The 19,761-nt window shown below is 50.4% G+C and overlaps 1 protein-coding gene across 2 annotated transcripts in view; it reads right to left on the reverse strand.

The window, feature by feature from the left end:
* Positions 1-7,049: 7,049 nt before the first annotated feature.
* The window catches only part of LOC144480508 (AT-rich interactive domain-containing protein 3B-like), a 183,052-nt gene continuing 170,340 nt past the window's right edge, over positions 7,050-19,761 (reverse strand). For both annotated transcript variants that reach the window (XM_078200006.1, XM_078200005.1), the window contains 2 exons: positions 11,736-11,825; positions 7,050-9,035 (listed from right to left, as the gene is read on the reverse strand). In XM_078200006.1, the coding sequence (XP_078056132.1) occupies positions 8,896-9,035; positions 11,736-11,825 (230 nt within the window). In that variant the 3' untranslated portion in view covers positions 7,050-8,895. The remainder of the gene's footprint in view (positions 9,036-11,735; positions 11,826-19,761) is intronic.

The raw sequence follows: 19,761 nt of genomic DNA on the forward strand, positions 1-19,761 counted from the left end.
TGTGGAAAATAAAACGACACGATTTGAAACCTATTTGAAACCCCTTCCCGCTAACACCTGCACTAAGAGCAAGCAGATCCACCCAGCTGCCTACATAACAACTCACATTAGACCCATTCCTTTGTGCTTACCCGCCAACAGGGAGTGGGCGTGACATTGGTAAAGAGAAAAGGAAGGATGTGCAAGGCTTTATGGGTTAGGGCAGAGTGTTGCTCATTCGGAGAGCCGATGCAGACACGACGGGCCGAATGGCCTCCTTCAGCACCGTCTGTGATTCTGTCAGCGATTCAAAGTCGGCGTGTAGCGGCATGGATGCACAGTGGTCAGCATTGCTGCCTCACAGCGCCTGGGATCCGGGTTCAATTCCGGCCGCGAGCGCGTGTGGACTTTGCACGTTCTCCCCGTGTCTGCGTGGGTTTCCTCCGGGTACTCCGGTTTCCTCCCACAGTCCAAAGATGTGCCAGTTAGATTAATTGGCCATGCTAAACTGCCTCTTAGTGTCCCAAGATGTACGGGTTAGGTGGATTGGCCAGGCTAAATTGCCCCTGAGTGTCAGGGAGACTCGCAGGGTAAATACATGGGGGTTAAGGGCCTGGGTGAGATTTGTTGTCGGTGCAGGCTCGATGGGCCGAATGGTCTCCTTCTGCACTGTAGGGTTTCTATGATTCTATGTAGCACGCCCAGGCCAATGATATGGTGCAGAGTGACACTTGCTCCCTTGACTCTCAAGTCTAAATCATACGGTACATAAGGCATGAATCCAGTTGGGAAAGTATTGATTGAAAGGCGGGAGGGTCCTCAGCGATGGCCCCCTCACTCTGTGGCCCTGAAGCCTAAGGCCTACATTTTTTCCTCAGTCTATTAGTCTTGAACTGAGAGCAAAACAATGGTGTACAGCGCAGTCAGTAACAGTCACATGCAATATATAATCAAATCTCTTTGGTGCTCACCGCCCCCCCCCCACCCCCCTGTACAAAGAGGACCCAAACAGCAGGACTTTAGTGGCCCACGCACCTCCTGACTTTTCATTTTTTTTGGCAGTTTCTACACAAATACGCAAGAATCTTGATATCGATTGACGACGGAACCTTCCCGACGGCAACACTACATGAAACAGAGGGGTGGGGTGGGGGGAAACACACAGGTTGGGATCCTACGATCTCATCCGTGCTCCCGCGCTCCCCCCGCCCGCACCGCGCAAGCCAGAATGAAGAATTTGGCCTTCCGACCAAAACTCCGGAGAATCCCAGCCAGGAACGAGGACGGAGATTTTTGGGCGGCTATCTCAGGATCTTTGGAGGCTTTTCATAACGGTTCCATTTTTTTTTGAAGGGGGGAGGCGGTGGTGGGGTGGTTTAATGAGCATGGAATATTCCGGAGAGTTCTTCGTAAAATCTCTTCTTTGGTGCTACCAGTTTGGAAAATGGTAAATTGTCTCAACAAACTTGCCGACGTTTAAAAAGTTCAACAGTGATAGATGGCTGAGGTATATGTGTGTGTGTGAAGGGAATAGAATCTGAGGTATTTCAGTTTTCTTAGTCTAAGCACAGGGGCCTGGATATAATTGCATCACCGCACAGCCCTGACGATTATTTCATTCCCCTTTTCGAATCGAAAGAGCGCACGTTCCCAGTTGGTGACCATCTGGCTTATGGATCAGCACGCCCCAAGTTGTCAAGATAACATGGCGAGGTCAAAGGTTAAAAGTCGGGTGAACTAAAACCGGCATTGTGCCAGCCCATGTACAGGGGCGGCACAGTAGCACAGTGGTTAGCACTGCTGCTTCACAGCTCCAGGGTCCCGGGTTCGATTCCCGGCTCAGGTCACTGTCTGTGTGGAGTTTGCACATTCTCCTCGTGTCTGCGTGGGTTTCCTCCGGGTGCTCCGGTTTCCTCCCACAGTCCAAAGATGTGTGGGTTAGGTTGATTGGCCAGGTTAAAAATTGCCCCTTAGAGTCCTGAGATGCGTAGATTAGAGGGATTAGCGGGTAAAATATGTGGGAGTAGGGCCTGGGTGGGATTGTGGTCGGTGCAGACTCGATGGGCCGAATGGCCTCCTTCTGCACTGTAGGGATTCTGTGATTCTGTGAAATGGCCTCCCTCTGTGCTGTATGTAACTTTCCTATGGCTGATGGCAAGCCGCTATAGTGCTCCTCTTCTCCAACTCTCGAATAACAATAAGGAGGGGGGTGGTTGGTGGCACAGTGGTTAGCACTGCTGCCTCACAGCGCCAGGGACCAGGGTTCGACTCCTGGCCTCGGGTCACCATCTGCGCGGAGTTTGCACAGTCTCTGCGTGTGTTTTCCTCCGGGTGCTCCGGTTTCCTCCCACGGTCCAAAGATCTGCGGGTTAGGTGGATTGGCCGTGCTAAATTGCCTCGTAGTATCAGGGGGATTAGCAGGGTAAATATGAGGGGTTATGGGGATAGGATCTGGGTGGGATTGCGTTCGGTGCAGACTCGATGGGCCGAATGGCCTCCTTCTGCACTGTTCGGGATTCTGTGATTCTATTCTATGAACATCACAACCTTACGAATGTGGTCGTACAAGAGGATATCTAAGTAGTGTCGTGGTTATGGAAATTTAATTGTGGTCTTCTGTCGATTTAGTGGCAGTTGACCTTCTCCGACTTGGGAAAGGGGATGGTGGTGGGGATTAGGGGGCATTGTTGGATAATCAGGGCTCCCTGATCCACCGCGTTAACAGGGTGCTCTAGAACATTCCTTCTGAGTGGAATATTCTACCTGTGCTCGCCCCCAAATTGGAAAATCCGACCCGAGATCAAAGGGCCTTTATGTGGTCCGCTCCCCCCTGCCCCGCCCGCTACCATTCCCGTGGTGGGCGGAACGGGAAAATTCAACCCTCTTTCTCAATCGCATTTTTGCCTTCCTCCCTGAACAATCACCCCCATTATTTATTCCGCGGCTTTACCGCATGCCTTACTCCGCTGACGCACATTCCATTGGGGAGCAGATGTGAACTTGCTGAGGAAGCCCAGGGTGGCACAGTGGTTAGCACTGCTGCCTCGCAGCTCCAGAAACCCGGGTTCGATTCCCAGTTTGGGTCACTGTCTGTGCGGAGTCTGCACATTCTCCCCGTGTCTGCATGGGTTTCCTCCGGGCGCTCCAGTTTCCTCCCACAGTCCGAAAGATGTGCTAGTTAGGTGGATTGGCCTTGCTAAATTCTCCCTTAGTGTCCTGGGATGTGTAGGTTAGAGGGATTATATTCATGTGTGGGACATGGGCGTCGCTGGCTGGACAACATTTGTTGCCCATCCATAGTTGCCCTTGAAACTGAGTGTCTCGCTAGGCCATTTCAGAGGGCAGTTGAGAGTCAACCACATTGCTGTGGCTCTGGAGTCACATGTAGGTCAGACCAGGTAAGGATGGCAGATTTCCTTCCCTCAAGGACATTCGTGAACGAGATGGGTTTTTCCGACAATGGTTTCATGACCATCAGTAGATTCTTAATTGCAGATTTTAAAAATTGAATTCAAATTCCACCATCTGCCGTGGCGGGATTCGAACCCAGGGTCCCCAGAACATTCTCTGAGTTAATAGTCTAGCGACAATACCACTTGGCCATCGCCTCCCGCTACGTTTGAAGGGCTGGCGGTGTACAAGACAGGCTGAGAGGTGAGGGTTCGGCAAAACTAGAAGGAGGGCCAATAAAAATGCAACAGTCACTCTTAGATCATGATGGGGAATCTGGGAAGAAGCTTCTTTCGTCAGAGAGTGGGGAGAATGTGGAACTCGCTCCCACGAGGGGGAGTTGAGGCGAACCGGGTAGTTGCATTTGATTGGAGGCTGGACAAACACAGGAAGGGTTTGATGGGGTAGGAGGAGGCTTGGACAGAGGCATGGAGTCAGGCATGTTCCTTGACTATCAGGTGTTATGAAAGAGGGAGATGGAGAGGGATAGACAATGGGCTACAGTTTGTGTTTTATACAGACTTGAGCCGAGTCCCTTACTCCAGCAAAAGCCAATTCCAGCTAGAATTGGAATTTACCCATCTGATATTGTAGAGTAGACACTTCGGAGTTTAGGTTACGGATGTGGGCATTAACTGAGCATTCATGTGAGGGCACCCCCCCCTCTATAAATCAAGAGAGATTTTTGGGGTGGGACAGAGGGAGGACATGTCCCCTTTTCTTTGCTCTGTCACTTTTCTTTCAACCCTTGTTGCTCCTCGCCCTTATCTGGTGGCTTGCTGTCTTGGTTGTAGGGTTAGGAGATGCATGTTTGCAATATGCACCTTTGTAAATAAATATCAAACTGAATAAAGATTGACTCCAGTTTAGCATTTTGGAGTGACAGACCCCTCAGCTCCCTGAGATAGAGTATTTATTTTATATTCATTCATGGGACATGGGCATCGCTGGCTGGTCAACATTTATCCCCTAGCTCCCCTTGAGAAGGGAGCTGTCTTCTTGGACTGCTGCAGCACCTGTGGTGTAGGTACACCCACCGTGTTGTTAGGCAGGGATTTTGACCCCGTGACAGGGAAGGAATTTTGATATAATTCCAAGTTAGGGTGGTCAGTGGCTTGGAGGGCAACCTCCAGGTGATGGAGTTCCCATGTGCCTGCTGCCTTTGTCCTTCTCGACGGTTGCGTTCATGAAAAGGGTTTGAAAGGTGCTGTCTAAGGAGCCTTGGTGTCCTGCAGTGCATCTTGTAGATAGTACACATGGCTGCTACTGTGCATCGGTGATGGAGGGAGCGAATGTTTGTCTTTGCGGTGTCAACAAGGTGAGTCGTTTTCTCCTGGATGGTTCTCGAGTGTTTGGGAGCTGCACCCATCCAGGTGAGTATTCCATCACACTCCTGTCTTGTGCCTTGAAGATGGTGGACAGGCATGGGGGAGCTCAGGGGTGAGATATTCTCTGCAGAATTCTGAGCTAGAATTCCAATATTCAGTTGTCTCCGAATGGACACCTCTTCCCATCAAGGACTGGCATATAAAAGTATTGCATCCTTTCATAGAATCATCATACAGTGCAGAAGGAGGCCATTCAGCCCATCGGGTCTGCATCGACCACAATCCCACCCAGGCTCTACCCCCATAACCCCATGCATTTACCCTAGCTAGTACCCCTGAAACTATGGGGCGATTTAACATGGCCAATCGACCTAACCCGCACATCTTTTGGACTGTGGGAGGAAACCGGAGCACCCGGAGGAAACCCACGCAGACACGGGGTAGAACATGCAGCCTCCACACAGACAGTGACCCAAGCCGGGACTCGAACCCAGGTCCCTGGCGCTGTGAGGCAGCAGTGCTAACCACTGTGCCACCATGTCGCCTTTTCCTTTGAACCCTTCAGCATGTAGGTTATGTAAAATACCAGAGAGGCGAGGAAACAGCTGTCTGTTGACTGATGGTGAAGGACCAACCAATCAGGCCATCAGTCTGGGTTCCAATTGGTCGAAAAGGCGGGGCTTTGTGTGAATGGTCAGCAGTGGGAGCTGTGATTGGCAGAAGGAAGTCACGTGGTTAAAGCCTCCAGAAATACATCTGGCCAGAGTTGGCAATGCAAACACACACACACTTGCAGACACGTACACACACGGACACACACACACACACACGGACACACACACACACACACACACACGGACACACACGGACACACACACACGGACACACACACACACGGACACACACACACGGACACACACACGGACACACACACGGACACGCATGCACACACACACGGACACACACACGGACACACACACACACGGACACACACACACACGGACACACACACACACGGACACACACACACACGGACACACACGGATACAAGCACGTGCACACACACACGCATAAAGATTGTGGGTAACCATGGGCACTTCTCCAGGCGTTAACCAACTGTCTCACTTGCATTTGACTTAGACAGGTCCAACGAATGGAGATTGGAGTAATCCCTTTTGTGTGACGGTCTCCCTTCTGTTGACAACTTGGAGGGTTCACATAATCCAACCCGCCGTCAAATTGGGTCTATAGGGTCCCCCAGGTGGGCTTGGGGGCGGGTGTGATGTGAGGGGGGGGTGGGGTAGTCATGGATGACTACTCCAAGACTTGGGTCACCCTCATTTGGAATCCAATGCCTCCCTTGACATTTTCTACTCCGTCCACATAGCTGATCCCCTGATGGGGTCCTTCAGGCAAATGGTGTCTGGGGTGAGGAAGGAGGTCGGGTGGAAGGATGTGAGGTAACATTAGGTCAGAGTTCATCCCAACAGCCGCAGTTGGTCAAAACAAAATGGACGTGTCCCTTCACAGAGGCCTACCCACTTGAGGCTTCTCAACTCAGAAGGAAATTTAATTTACTGATTGGAATGGATTTTTTTTGGTTTCCGTACTGGATTCGATTGGCGACAGTTTCCTCAGGCCTTTGCCCAGCGTGTCAATCAAGCCGTCTTCGGAAACTGAGGCACAGGGCGGGACTTTCTGGCCACGCTTGCCCCAAGACCGGAAAATCCCATCCGAGGTCAACGGATCTTTGTGTGGTCTGTGTCCCGCCCACTACGATTCCCGCAGCGGGAGGGATGGGAAAATTCCGCCCAAAGTGTCTTTCAGAAGTCCTCCCAACATTGGCTGTCTGACAATCTGCCTCAAAGAGCGTCAGAACATCTGTGTTATCAAATTGCTGCCCTCAGTCTCTTGATCAAAGGCCTGGATGGTCAGAGGGAAATCCGCCCTCCTGAATGATTAAGGCGAACCAACTGACTGCAAAACATGATATTTTTTCTTCATATAAATGTTGTGTCCCCGTCCGCAATATAAGTGCCATGTCAGGACAAGGGGAAGGGGCTTGTATCATTAGTGCTTCCCCACAGTACACTCTCTGTACACGGGCACTGTGTACTCATTTGTGTACATTCAGCACCCACGTGGGAGTGCTGCGCACACACACAATCCCCAATCTCATCCCCAAGCCCCCCACCCCCACCCCCCAAAACAAAATCTTTGGCTCCCTTGTCTGAGCAGAGGTTAGGAACCACCTCATCCACATGGTCAATCTAGGTCCTGCAGTAAACACACTATTCTTAGCTCCAGCATCCACCAGCCCAATACCCAGGGCTAGCAGGGAGGAGAAGGGAAATCAGCCAGAGTGGCCTCCTCCCACTCGCTCTCTTGTGACCCGTGGTGGACATATATGGCAAGGTCTCGCTGTAGTTTATGCCGGTGGGGGTCTTACGGTCCCGCCAACAGGGCGCCCCCACCGCGGCTTTCACGGCGGCGAGGGGCGCGTTGGATGGGAAACCCCGTAAGATGCCACCACCAGGGCGCGCCAAGCCAGTTCCCGCCACTGCGAAACACGGGGTAGAGGGTGAGGAAGGTCCCGCCCATTGGGTGAGAAAGAAAGACTTGGATTTATATATTAGGGATTCTCAACCAATGGGAGTCCTTGAAATATTGGAGCCAATTTGCGGAGAGGGAGATCCCACAACCAGCATTGAGTTAGTCAACAGATTATCCATCTGACGGTGGTTGTGGGATAAAAATTAGCCAGGATGTTGAGGGGGGGAAGACCCCCTCGCAGTGGTGGTCACGGAATCTGCCGCATCCACCCGAGAGGGCGGACGGGGTTTTACGTCCCATCCAAGCAAAGGCACCTCCGGCAGTGCAGCACTCCCTCAGCGCGGCGCTGGGAGGGTCAGCCCAGAATTGGCACTCGGATGAACGGAACTTGAATCCTCAACCTGTGGGCCCAGGAAGGAAAGGAGTTACACACTGAGCTAAGGCTGGCACCCAAAGGGTAGATTAGGTCCTGGTGCGATGGCTAGCGCAGGGGCAGTCCAGAGGTGTGTGGGTTAGGTTGATTGGCCATGCTAAATTGCCCCTCAGGGGGATTAGCAGGGTAAATACAGCGGGGGTTACGGGGATGGGATCTGGGTGGGATTGTTGTCAGTGCAGGTTCGATGGGCCGAATGGCCTCTTTCTGCACTGTAGGGATTCTATCTGCTGTCACTCAGTGTCTGGGCAAACATGGCTGGAGGGAAGCGATGCCCATGGACTCCTAGACCAGAGAAAGATAGACACAAGGACCCCAACGCAAGGGCCTCACCATTTGTACTTCATTGTCACTCTATAAATTGAGTAATCAAATTGCGATGAAATGTTCTCAATTTTGGAGTTATTCCTGATTAGATTGTTAGAGAAATTGCTGATTGTTTGGACTGCAGTGAAAAAAAACCACAATCTTACCCTGCACCTCTTCCTTTGTGACCTTTGGACAGTTGCCAGAAGGCAACTAAAGGGACGCTGTCACTTGAAGGTAATGTCAAATTAAAATCACACATATAATTGGCTGCATATTTATAATATATTAAAAAACAAATCTTGCGCTAGCATGCACTTCCTGACAGCTGTTCCCATTATGAATGCCGGTGGCCAGCTTTATAATGGGAATCATCCATGTAAAAGTGTCACGCTGCGATTACGCCCTCCCACCAATGGTGGCACCGCAGCCCCACTACTGGCAGGAGGGCGTAACCACAAGAGTGGCAAGCTGACACAGGGCCAATTCCCATTATAAATGTAGATGTATAAATGTATAATGGATATATAAAAATAAGAACTGTACATAAAATGGGGGAGGGATTTACGTTGGCAAATCCAGGTCTTATTAACCTTCTGCCCCCTTTTTAACCTGAAGACAACACTCGGTTTTGAATTCTCCCTGTGCAACACCGTACGAAATCGGCCAAAATGAATTGTCACCTAGGTTCCTTGAGTTGAAGCGATCTGTGCAATCCTTTTCTGTAATCTTTTTTCCTGCATTTCTTTTTTTTTTCTCCCCCGCTTTCTTCCTTTCCCTGTCCTTACTCTAGAAAAATACAATCAGGACAAGTCCATCTGCTGACGCGGTGGCGGAGGGCCACCATCAGGGGGAGCCGCTGGTGGAGGGCTCGGCGGAGGTGGGGCCCTTGACGGAGGTAGGACTGGAGGTGCTCTGCGAGCCAGAGGTGGTGCTGCTGGGTCCCGCGATCACGTGCACGGCCGGTCTCTGAGCGAACAGCACTCCTGTGCGGGGATAAAGAATCAGGTTTGCCTTCTGTTTACCCTGTCCGCTTCAAACAACCCGACAGGGAGAAAGAACAAAGAGAAGACTCTTGCATTGACGTAGCGCCTGTCACTGCCTCAAGATGTCCCAATGAGGTACTTTACGAAACCCCTGGTCACTGTTCATGGTCACGGTGGCACAGTGGTTAGCACTGCTGCCTCACAGCGCCAGGGACCCGGGTTCCATTCCCAGCCTTGGGTTACTGTCTGTGTGCAGTCGGCACATTCTCCCCGTGTCTGCATGGGTTTCCTCCGGGTGCTCTGGTCCCCTCCCACAGATGTACAGGTTAGGTGGATTGGACATGCTAAATTGCCCCTTAGTATCCAAAGATGTGCAGGTTAGGTGGATTGGCCATGCTAAATTGCCCCTTAGTGTCCAAAGATGCGTAGATTAAGTGGATTGGCCATGCTAAATTGCCCCTTAATGTCCAAAGATGTGTAGGTTAGGTGGATTGGCCATGCTAAATTGCCCCTTAGTGTCCAAAGATGTGTAGGTTAGGTGGATTGGCCATGCTAAATTGCCCCTTAGCGTCCAAAGATGTGCAGGTTAGGTGGATTGGCCATGCTAAATTGCCCCTTAGTGTCCAAAGATGTGTAGGTTAGGTGGATTGGCCATGCTAAATTGCCCCTTAGTGTCCAAAGATGCGTAGATTAAGTGGATTGGCCATGCTAAATTGCCCCTTAATGTCCAAAGATGTGTAGGTTAGGTGGATTGGCCATGCTAAATTGCCCCTTAGCGTCCAAAGATGTGCAGGTTAGGTGGATTGGCCATGCTAAATTGCCCCTTAATGTCCAAAGATGTGCAGGTTAGGTGGATTGGCCATGTTAAATTGCCCCTTAGTGTCCAAAGATGTGCAGTTAGGTGGATTGGCCATGCTAAATTGCCTCTTAAGTGTCCAAAGATGCGTAGATTAAGTGGATTGGCCACACTACATTGCCCCTTAGTGTCCAAAGACGGGTGGATTAGCCATGGTAAATTCACAGTTTACAAGGATAGGGCGGAATGGAGGTCCTGGGTGGAATGCTCTTTCAGAGAGTTGTAGGGATTTTATGGAATGTCTCTAAATGGCACATTCAAGCCACCACGTGGGTGACCCTGGAGTACGAACTGGTCAATATTTTTCCACCGACCAACGTCAAATAACCCCCGGGTTATCTGGTCATTATCACATTGCCGTCCCTGGGAGCCGGCTGGGCACAAATTGGTTGCCATTTAAGTTAGAACAGTGACCAGTTTTCACAGGGCACCTCATCGGTATCTAGGTGTCCATCCGGCCTACCCACCAGCTTTATTAACTTGGTACCGACGCGTTTGACCAGCCGGGTCGGGGGAGAGAATGGCCATGGTTCCTTCTGGGCAAAACCGCCAAGAAACTTCAGCAAAGTGGCCGCGTTGTAAATCAGGATTGAGGGTTTATTTTCAGTCAGTGATTTTTTTCCCAGGGCTCAGGGAGAGTCAGAGGAGGGCATTGACCAATACGGGGTTGGCATGGCCAGAACTTCCTGGCAGCGACGGGCAAAGGGATCAGCTTCGATGATAAGATGATAAAAGGTCTGGATAAAGTAGACGTGGAGCGGATGCTTCCTCTTGTGGGACATTCCGGGATGAGAGGTCATTGTCTTGGGATAAGGGGTAACAAATTTAAAACAGAGTTGAGGAGAAACTACTTCTCCCAAAGGGTTGTGAATCTGTGGAATTCGCTGCCCCAAAGCGCAGTGGATGCTGGGACAGTGAGTAAGGGGAGTTAGACAGATTTTTAATTGGTAATGGGTTGAAGGGTTATGGGGAGAAGGCAGGAAAATGGGGATGAGGAGCATATCAGCCATGATCGAATGGCGGAGCGGACTTGATGGGCCGAATGGCCTAATTCTGCTCCTGTGTCTTATGAACTTTGAGCTTTGTATTCCCACCCGACTGGCCGGCACTCAGTTGGATGAATTTAAGGCAAAGATAGATAGGTTTTTGAACAGTGAAGGAATTAAGGGTTATGGTGAGCGGGTGGGTAAGTGGAGCCGAGTCCACAAAAAGATCAGCCATGATCTTATTGAATGGCGGAGCAGGCTCGAGGGGCCAGATGGCCTACTCCTGCTCCTAGTCCTTATGTTCTTACTCTACTCGCTCCTTGTTGCTGACCCCAATGCTGACGTAAGAATCATACTTTTAAAAATCAAGTTTCTGGCTTGATCCTGTTTTCCTTCAAATAAAAGCAACACTTGCCCGTTTGAAGGGCGCTTTCTGAAGCAAAAGGGCCCTGGGTACGGCATGGACAATGAAAAGACCAGCAGAATTGCGTGAGGGCAGAGTGTGCACAGGGAGATCCCAGCACGCGCACCCACAAATGCTTGGGCGCGGGGACTAGCAAAACCATTGACCACTCCCCCACCCTTGATATAAAGTACGGACGGATGATCTGGGATCGGGGAGGTGGGATTCCGCCAAGAGATATGGGAAATCCGTCAAGTATAAAACATGGAAACTCTCTGACAATGCGCTTCAGGGTTGGGAAGATACTAAACGGGAGAGTTGCGTTGGGAACACTGAATGCCACAGATCCGCATGGGTGGCCAAGCCTGTCCCTTCTTAGCTAGGGTCAGGTTCATCTTTATCACCTCTGACCTTTGACCCGAAGCCCACGGATTGAAAGGGCGTTTGCGCCTTACCTGTGTAGAGAGTGCCGTTAATCTCAATGGACATATTAATGCTGCTGATTCCGTTCGTGGACAAGTTCAACGCGAGCTCCTGACGATCATCTGGAGAAGGAAAAGGGAAAGGGAAGCGGAGGGAAAGGGTGGGGGGAGAGGGGGAGGGATAAAGCAGAGACATGAGCGGCCATGTTTTATGAGCGGCCATGTTTTATGAGCGGCCATGTTTTATGAGCGCCGTCCATCGTGGAATGGTAAATATTCGCAAACGCTTACCTGCTGGAGTGTAGCTAGTGTAAAGATAAAAGGACCAATTGGAAAGGAACTGTACACTATTCTTAATCTGCGGGAATTTCAGACTCAAAAACAGAAGTCTTTTCATTTGGGTAAAATTCGATTTGACTTATTATTGTCACATGCATTAGTATACAGTGAAAAGTATTGTTTCTTGCGCGCTATACAAAGCATACCGTTCATAGAGAAGGAAAGGAGAAAGTGCCGAATGTAGTGTTACAGTCATAGCTAAGGTGTAGAGAAAGATTAACTTAATGCGAGGTAGGTCCATTCAAAAGTCTGATGGCAGCAGGGAAGAAGCTGTTCTTGAGTCAATTAGTACGTGACCTCAGATTTTTGTATCTTTTTCCCCAACAGAAGAAGGTGGAAGAGAGAATGTCTGGGGTGCATGGGGTCCTTAATTTATGCTGGCTGCTTTTCCAAGGCAGCGGGAAGTGTAGACAGAGTCAATGGATGGGAGGTTTAGTAACAGTGTCAAGGAATCCACCTTAAACCTTCACCCCACCTCCACCAACGATGCACGGCGGCAGCCGTGTGTACCACCTACACTGCAACAACTCACCAAGGCTCTTTCGATAGCACCTTCCAATCTCATGACCATTGCCGTCCAGGAGGACAAGGGGCAGCAGACACATGGGGAAACACCACCACCTGCAAGTTGCCCTCCAAGCCACTCAACTATCCATTCTTGGAACTATATCGGCCGCTCCTTCACTGTCGCTGGGTCAAAATCCTGGAACTCCCTCCCTAACAGCACTGTGGGTGTAGCTACACCGAATGGACCCGAATGGTTCCAGGAGGTGGACCACCCACTACCTTCTCAAGGGGACAATCTATGAATAAAGGTTGTATGAATTGATGGGAGATGGGCAAATGAAATGTTGCTCTGACCGACAATGCTTAAATCTCATGAACAAATTAACCATTTGGAGTACGGGAGCTCCTGTTCTGACCCAACCTCTGAAACCAATCTCCACTGCACCAATGGGACATGTTGCCATTCCACACACTACATATTCCGTGTCTGAAATAGGGCTATTACAGACGCAGCTTTAGATCATCTGCAGTCGAATCACAGCAGCCTCTGGGTAAAGGAACATCTCAGACATTCTTCAAGGGTCAGCATCACCGGGTTATTCGACTGCAACACGCATCACAGTTGAGCTTGGTCTTCCTTCTCGCTCAATGTACACGCGAACATATGCACATGGATAGATGCACATGTTTACACGCATGAAACCCGCACATACACCACACGCATCCAACAGGTGCTGCTGGTGAACTAAAGGAGATAGTTATCACCTTCAGGAGGTGTAGTGGAGAACATGCCCCTGTCTACATCAAAAGGGGATGAAGTGCAAATGGTCGAGAGCTTCAGGTCTTTAGGTGTCCAGATCACCAACAACGTGTCCTGGTCTCCCCCATGCTGACGCTATTGTTAAGAAAGCCCCACCAACGCCTCTACTTTCTCAGAACACTAAAGAAATTCAGCATGTCCACTACGACTCTCACCAATTTTTACAGAGGCTCCATAGAAAGCATTCTTTCTGGGTTGTATCACAGCTTGATATGGCTCCTGCTCTGCCCAAGACCGCAAGGAACTACAAAGAGTCGTGAACGTAGCCCAATCCATCACGCAAACCAGCCTCCCATCCATTGACTCCGTCTACACTTCCCGCTGCCTCGGCAAAGCAGCCAGCATAATTAAGGACCCCACACACCCCGGACATTCTCTCTTCCACCTTCTTCCGTTGGGAAAAAGATACAAAAGTCTGAGGTCACGTACCAACCGACTCAAGAACAGCTTCTTCCCTGCTGCCGTCAGACTTTTGAATGGACCTACCTCGGATTAAGTTGATCTTTCTCTGCACCCTAGCTATGACTGTAACACTACATTCTGCACTCTCTCCTTTCCTTCTCTATGAACGGTATGCTTTGTCTGTAAAGCGTGCAAGAAACAATACTTTTCACTTTATCCCGATACATGTGACAATGATAAATCAAATCAAATTAAATCATAGAAATCATAGAAACCCTACAGTGCAGAATGGCCTCTTTCTGCACTGTAGGGTTTCTATTCCACATCTGCCATTCTTACCCAGTCTGGCCTCCATGTTGACTCTGAGACACCTGGCAAAGTTCAAGGGCAATTAGGGATCAGAGAATCCCTACAGTGCAGAAGGAGGCCATTCAGCCCATTGAGTCTGCACCGACCACAATCCCACCCAGGCCCTATCCCCACATATTTACCCGCTAATCCCTCTAACCTACGCATCCCAGGACTCTAAGGGGCAATTTTTAACCTGGCCAATCAACCTAACCTGCACATCTTTGGACTGTGGGAGGAAACCGGAGCACCCGGAGGAAACCCACGCAGACACGAGGAGAATGTGCAAACTCCACACAGACAGTGACCCAAGCCGGGAATCGAACCCGGGACCCTGGAGCTGTGAAGCAGCAGTGCTAACCACTGTGCTACCGTGCCGCCCTAAAGAGTGCAATCCAAAGTGGGAGCTTTGATTTCTTCCTGGTTAACTCAGAGAGACTGGCAGCGATCAAACTGCCCCATTGCCTGCCCACTCACAAAGCAGGGAGTGGAACTTGAACCTTTCAGTGTTCTTGGTTCAGCTCACTTCCAACAGGGGATGGCGCCCTTTGCAAGTGAAGCAGCCGTGGGAAAAAGAACGGCGATCGAAAGTGAGTCAAATCGTCGCGCGACGCTGGCCAGCAGACGAAAAGTAAGATCTACTGATGGCCTTGCCTCTGGCAAAGTCCCCTCTGAACGGGACAGACACTCTGACTGATTGGGATGGTCAATACATGAGAGTTTGATGAACTTCCCTGACTAACCACAGGGTGGCACCAAACCCTCACTCCAGCCGCAGCAGCTCGAGGCTGTCACTCAGGAGTCGGGTCCTTTGTCATAGAATGCCCCCCCACCCCCACCAAAAACACCACAACAACAACTTGCATTAATGTTGCGCCTTTAACCGCCCTCAAAACGTCCCAAGGCGCTTCATGGGACAGCCGTCACAGAAACCTGACCCCCCCCCCCAACGCACCCCCCAAACCTTCCGAGTCACATCGGGAGCTGTTAGGATCATAGAATCTACAGTGCAGAAGGAGACCATTCAGCCCATCGAGACAGCACCGACAACAATCCCACCCAGGCCCCATCCCCAAAACCCCATGCATTTACCCTAGCTAATCCCCCTGACACTAAGGGGCAATTTAGCATGGCCAATCCACCTAACCCGCACAGCTTTGGACACTAAAGGACAATTTTAGATGTGCGGGTTAGGTGGATTAGCCATGCTAATTTCGCAGGGTTACAGGAATAGGTCAGCGAGTCGGTGCAGGCTCGATGGGCCGAATGGCCTCTTTCTGCACTGTAGGGTTTCTATTCCACATCTGCCATTCTTACCCAGTTTGGCCTCCATGTTGACTCTGAGACACCTGGCAAAGTTCAAGGGCAATTAGGGATCAGAGAATCCCTACAGTGCAGAAGGAGGCCATTCGGCCCATCGAGTCTGCACTGCCCACAATCCCACCCAGGCCCCATTCCCCGTAACTCCACACATTTACCCTGCCAATTCCCCTGACACTAGGGGTCAATTTAGTATGGTCAATCAAATCTAACCAGCACGTCTTTCGGAGTGTGGGAGGAAACCGGAGCAAACCCACGCAGACACGGGGAGAACATGCAAACTCCACACAGACCAATGACCCGAGGCCGGGAATCGAACCCGGGTCCCTGGCGCTGTGAGGCAGCGGTGCTAACCCACTGTGCCGCCCACCTCCGGATGGGAACCCAATCTCTGCTTTGCCTACGTTCCACGATGGAATTTTTTAAAAAAACGTATCCCTCAACCCCTTTTGCTCCAAGGAGAACAACTCCCACCTTCCCCAACCCAAATCAAATCCCTCACCCCAAGAGGTTATCTGGTGAATCCCCTCGGCACCCACTGGACACACTCCCCCCACCCCCGCCCGTGCCCCCCCAGGAAGGTGCTGACCCGAAGTATGCGCAGTAGTCTGAGCCAGTTAGGTTTTTATAAACAATCTCACAGATTCCGCGCCTGTTTTGTTCTGAGCTATGTTGTGTTTTTTGCCTTCCAAATGACTCCTCAGCTGAATTCAAATTCTCAAACCGCCACAGCGAGAGTCAAAGAGATCCTCCCTAGATTAGTACTTCCAACCTCTCCGGTGTAAGACAGCGGTAACGTAACCAGCCATACTACCATAGTGGAGCCATATCTACACTTCCCGCTGCCTCGGAAAAGCAGCCAGCATAATCAAGGACCCCACGCACCCCGGACATTCTCTCTTCCACCTTCCACCTTCGGGAAAATTATACAAAAGTCTGAGGTCACGTACCAACCGACTCAAGAACAGCTTCTTCCCTGCCGCTGTCAGACTTTTGAATGGACTTACCATATATTAATTGAACACACATGCCCGCGATGACTCTCACCAACTTTTACAGATGCACCACAGAAAGCATCCTTTCTGGATGTATCACAGCTTGGTATGGCTCCTGCTCTGACCAAGACCGCCAGAGACTACAAAGGGACGTGAATGTAGCCCAGTCCATCACGCAAACCAGCCTCCCATCCATTGACTCTGTCTACACTTCCCGCTGCCTCGGCAAAGCAGCCAACATAATCAAGGACCCCACGCACCCCGGAGATTCTCTCTTCCACCTTCTTCCGTCGGGAAAAAGATACAAAAGTCTGAGGTCACGCACCAACCGACTCAAGAACAGCTTCTTCCCTGCTGCCCACCAGACTTTTGAATGAATGGACTTACCTCGCATTAAGTTGATCTTTCTCTACACCCTAGCTATGACTGTAACACTACATTCTGCGCTCTCTCCTTTCCTTCTCTATGAACAGTATGCTTTGTCTGTATAGCGCGTAAGAAACAATACTTTTCACTGTATGTTAATACAGGTGACAATAACAAATCAAATCAAATAAAAATCAGTGCTAACCACTGTGCCACCCAAGATAAAGGAGCAGTCATGATCACATTGAATGGCAGAATAGGCTCAAAGGGCTGAATGGCCCTTTGAGTGGAATCGGCTGCCGTCAGTGGTGGTGGAGGCAAACTCAATAGGGTCTTTTAAGAGACTCCTGGATGAGTACATGGGACTTAATAGGATGGAGGGTTATAGGTAGGTCTAGAAGGTAGGGATATGTTCGGCACAACTTGTGGGGCCGAAGGGCCTGTTTTGTGCCGTAGTTTTTCTATGTTTCTATTTCCTGCTTCTAGTTATGATGAAACGATGGGGGGGAATTCTCCCGTCCCGTCCAAAGATTCGGCCCATCGAGTCTGCACCAACTCCCCGACAGAGCATCTTACCCAGGCCCGATCCCCGTTACCCCACGTATTTACCCCGCTAATCCAACAGTGGGGCCAATGCCCGTACAACGCACTTTCAAGAGACACAGCTTAAAAAACAAGGGGGGTGTTCAGATGGAGATGAGGAGGAATTTCTTCGCTCAGAGGGCCGTTGGTCTGCGGAGTTCTCTCCCCCTGCGAGCTGTGGGTGTTTGGATGTATTCTCGGCCGAGTGAGATAGATGTCTGATCGAGAAGGGGGCCGAGGGTTACGGAGGGTGGGGTTGAGGCCACAGTCACAGCAGCACCATCTTACTGAATGGCGGAGCAGGCCCGAGGGGCTGAATGGCCGACTCCTCCTCCTAATTCTCATGAGAATCACTCAGGAAATCTTTGTGCTCCTTCAGTAGATGTGCCCGTCGCAGTCAGTCTGGCAAACATCACCAACTACCCGCTGGGCCGATAACAGGTTATTAAATTACAGCTGTAATAAAGGCAATTAAAAGAAAACCTTTGGACCCGGTCCAATAACATCACAAGGTCACAATTCTCCCATTCCGTGACTTGCACAACAACAAAATAACGCATTTACATAGCCCCTTTGGCCTTGTGCAACCTCTCACGTTGTCTTTTTTTTCGGGTCACCAACCCATCAGTGACCATGTTTATCGAGTCCAATTTCACAACAGAATTGCAAGGCAGAAGCCGAACGAATCGTGTAATCCCTACAGTGCAGAAGGAGGCCATTCGGCCATCAGAGCTGCACCAACTCTCCGACAGAGCACCCTATCCCCATTACCCCATGTATTTACCCTGCTAATAAGACCATTACACATAGAATTAGGCCATTTGGCCCATCGAGTCTGCTCCACCTATCATGGCTGATAGGATTCCGATCCCCATTCTCCTGCCTCCTTCCCATAACCCTTGATTAACTCTTATTAATCAAGAACCTATCTATCTCTGTCTTAAAGACACTCAGTGACCTGGCCTCCACGCCCTCTGTGGCAAAGAGTTCCACAGATTCATCACCCCCTGGCTGAAGAAATTCCTCCTCATCTCAGTTTTAAAGAAACGTCCCTTCACTCTGAGGTTGTGCCCTCCAGTTCTAGTCTCTCCCACTTGTGGAAACATCCTCTTCACGTCCACTCTATTCAGGCCTCTCAGTATCCTGCAAGTGAGGAAAGGATATTTCACCTCAGGAATAATTCTGAGCACAAATTAGGGATCTTTATATCAAAATCCACCTAACCTGCACATCTTGGGACACTAAGGGGCAATTTAGCATGGCCAATCCACCTAACCTGCACATCTTGGGACACTAAGGGGCAATTTAGCATGGCCAATCCACCTAACCTGCACATCTTGGGACACTAAGGGGCAATTTAGCGTGGCCAATCCACCTAACCTGCACATCTTTGGACTGTGGGAGGAAACCGGAACACCCGGAGGAAACCCACGCAGACACGGGGAGAACGTGCAGACTCCGCACAGACAGTGACCCAAGCTGGGAATTGAACCCGGGTCCCTGGCGCTGTGAGGCAGCGGTGCTAACCACTGTGCCACCAGGTGAGTCAATTCGAGTCAGGAGTCTGCTAATGTACAAACGAGATAAGTGGAATTTTAACCCGGCTGCTGTTGCGGACACTCCGGTTTAGATTTAGGCTTCTCTTACTAACAGCGCTCAGGGTGTACCTACACCACATGGAACTGCAGCGGTTCAAGAAGGCAGCTCACCGCCACCTTCTCAAGGGGCAACTTGGGATGGACAATAAATGCCAGCGGCGCCCACATCCCATGAACGAATGAAAAAAAAGATAGACTAGACCAAGAAAAGGCGTTCCCATCAACTGATGGGTTAAGGGACAAATGAGGTAAGGTTTTGGGGGAAGAGACGTAGGGGTGGGAGAGGGGGGGATGGAGATGTGGCAAAGAACGTTTTTGCACATTGTGCGTGGTAATGATCTGGAACCCGCTACCCACGAGGGTTGTGAGCAATGGAGACAATCAAAGATCTCCAAAAGGGAAATTGGTTGGGGGTACTTGAGGGAATTAAACCTTTTGATTTGATTTATTATTGTCACATGTATTAGTATACAGTGAAAAGTATTGTTTCTTGCGCACTATATAGACGAAGCATACCATTCATAGAGAAGTAGAGTGCAGAATGTAGTGTTACAGTCATAGCTTGAGTGTAGAGAAAGATCAACTCGATGCCCCAAGGTAGGTCCATTCGAAAGTCTGATGGCAGCAGGGAGGAAGCTGTTCTTGAGTCGGTTGGTACGTGACCTTCCCGACGGAAGAAGGTGGAAGGGAGAATGTTCGGGGTGCGTGGGGTCCTTGATTATGCCGGCTGCTTAACCTACAGGGCCATGAGGGATAGAGTTTGGGGGGAGGAGGGGGGTGCG

This window comes from Mustelus asterias, chromosome 29 (assembly GCF_964213995.1).
Source record: "Mustelus asterias chromosome 29, sMusAst1.hap1.1, whole genome shotgun sequence".
NCBI lineage: Eukaryota > Metazoa > Chordata > Chondrichthyes > Carcharhiniformes > Triakidae > Mustelus > Mustelus asterias.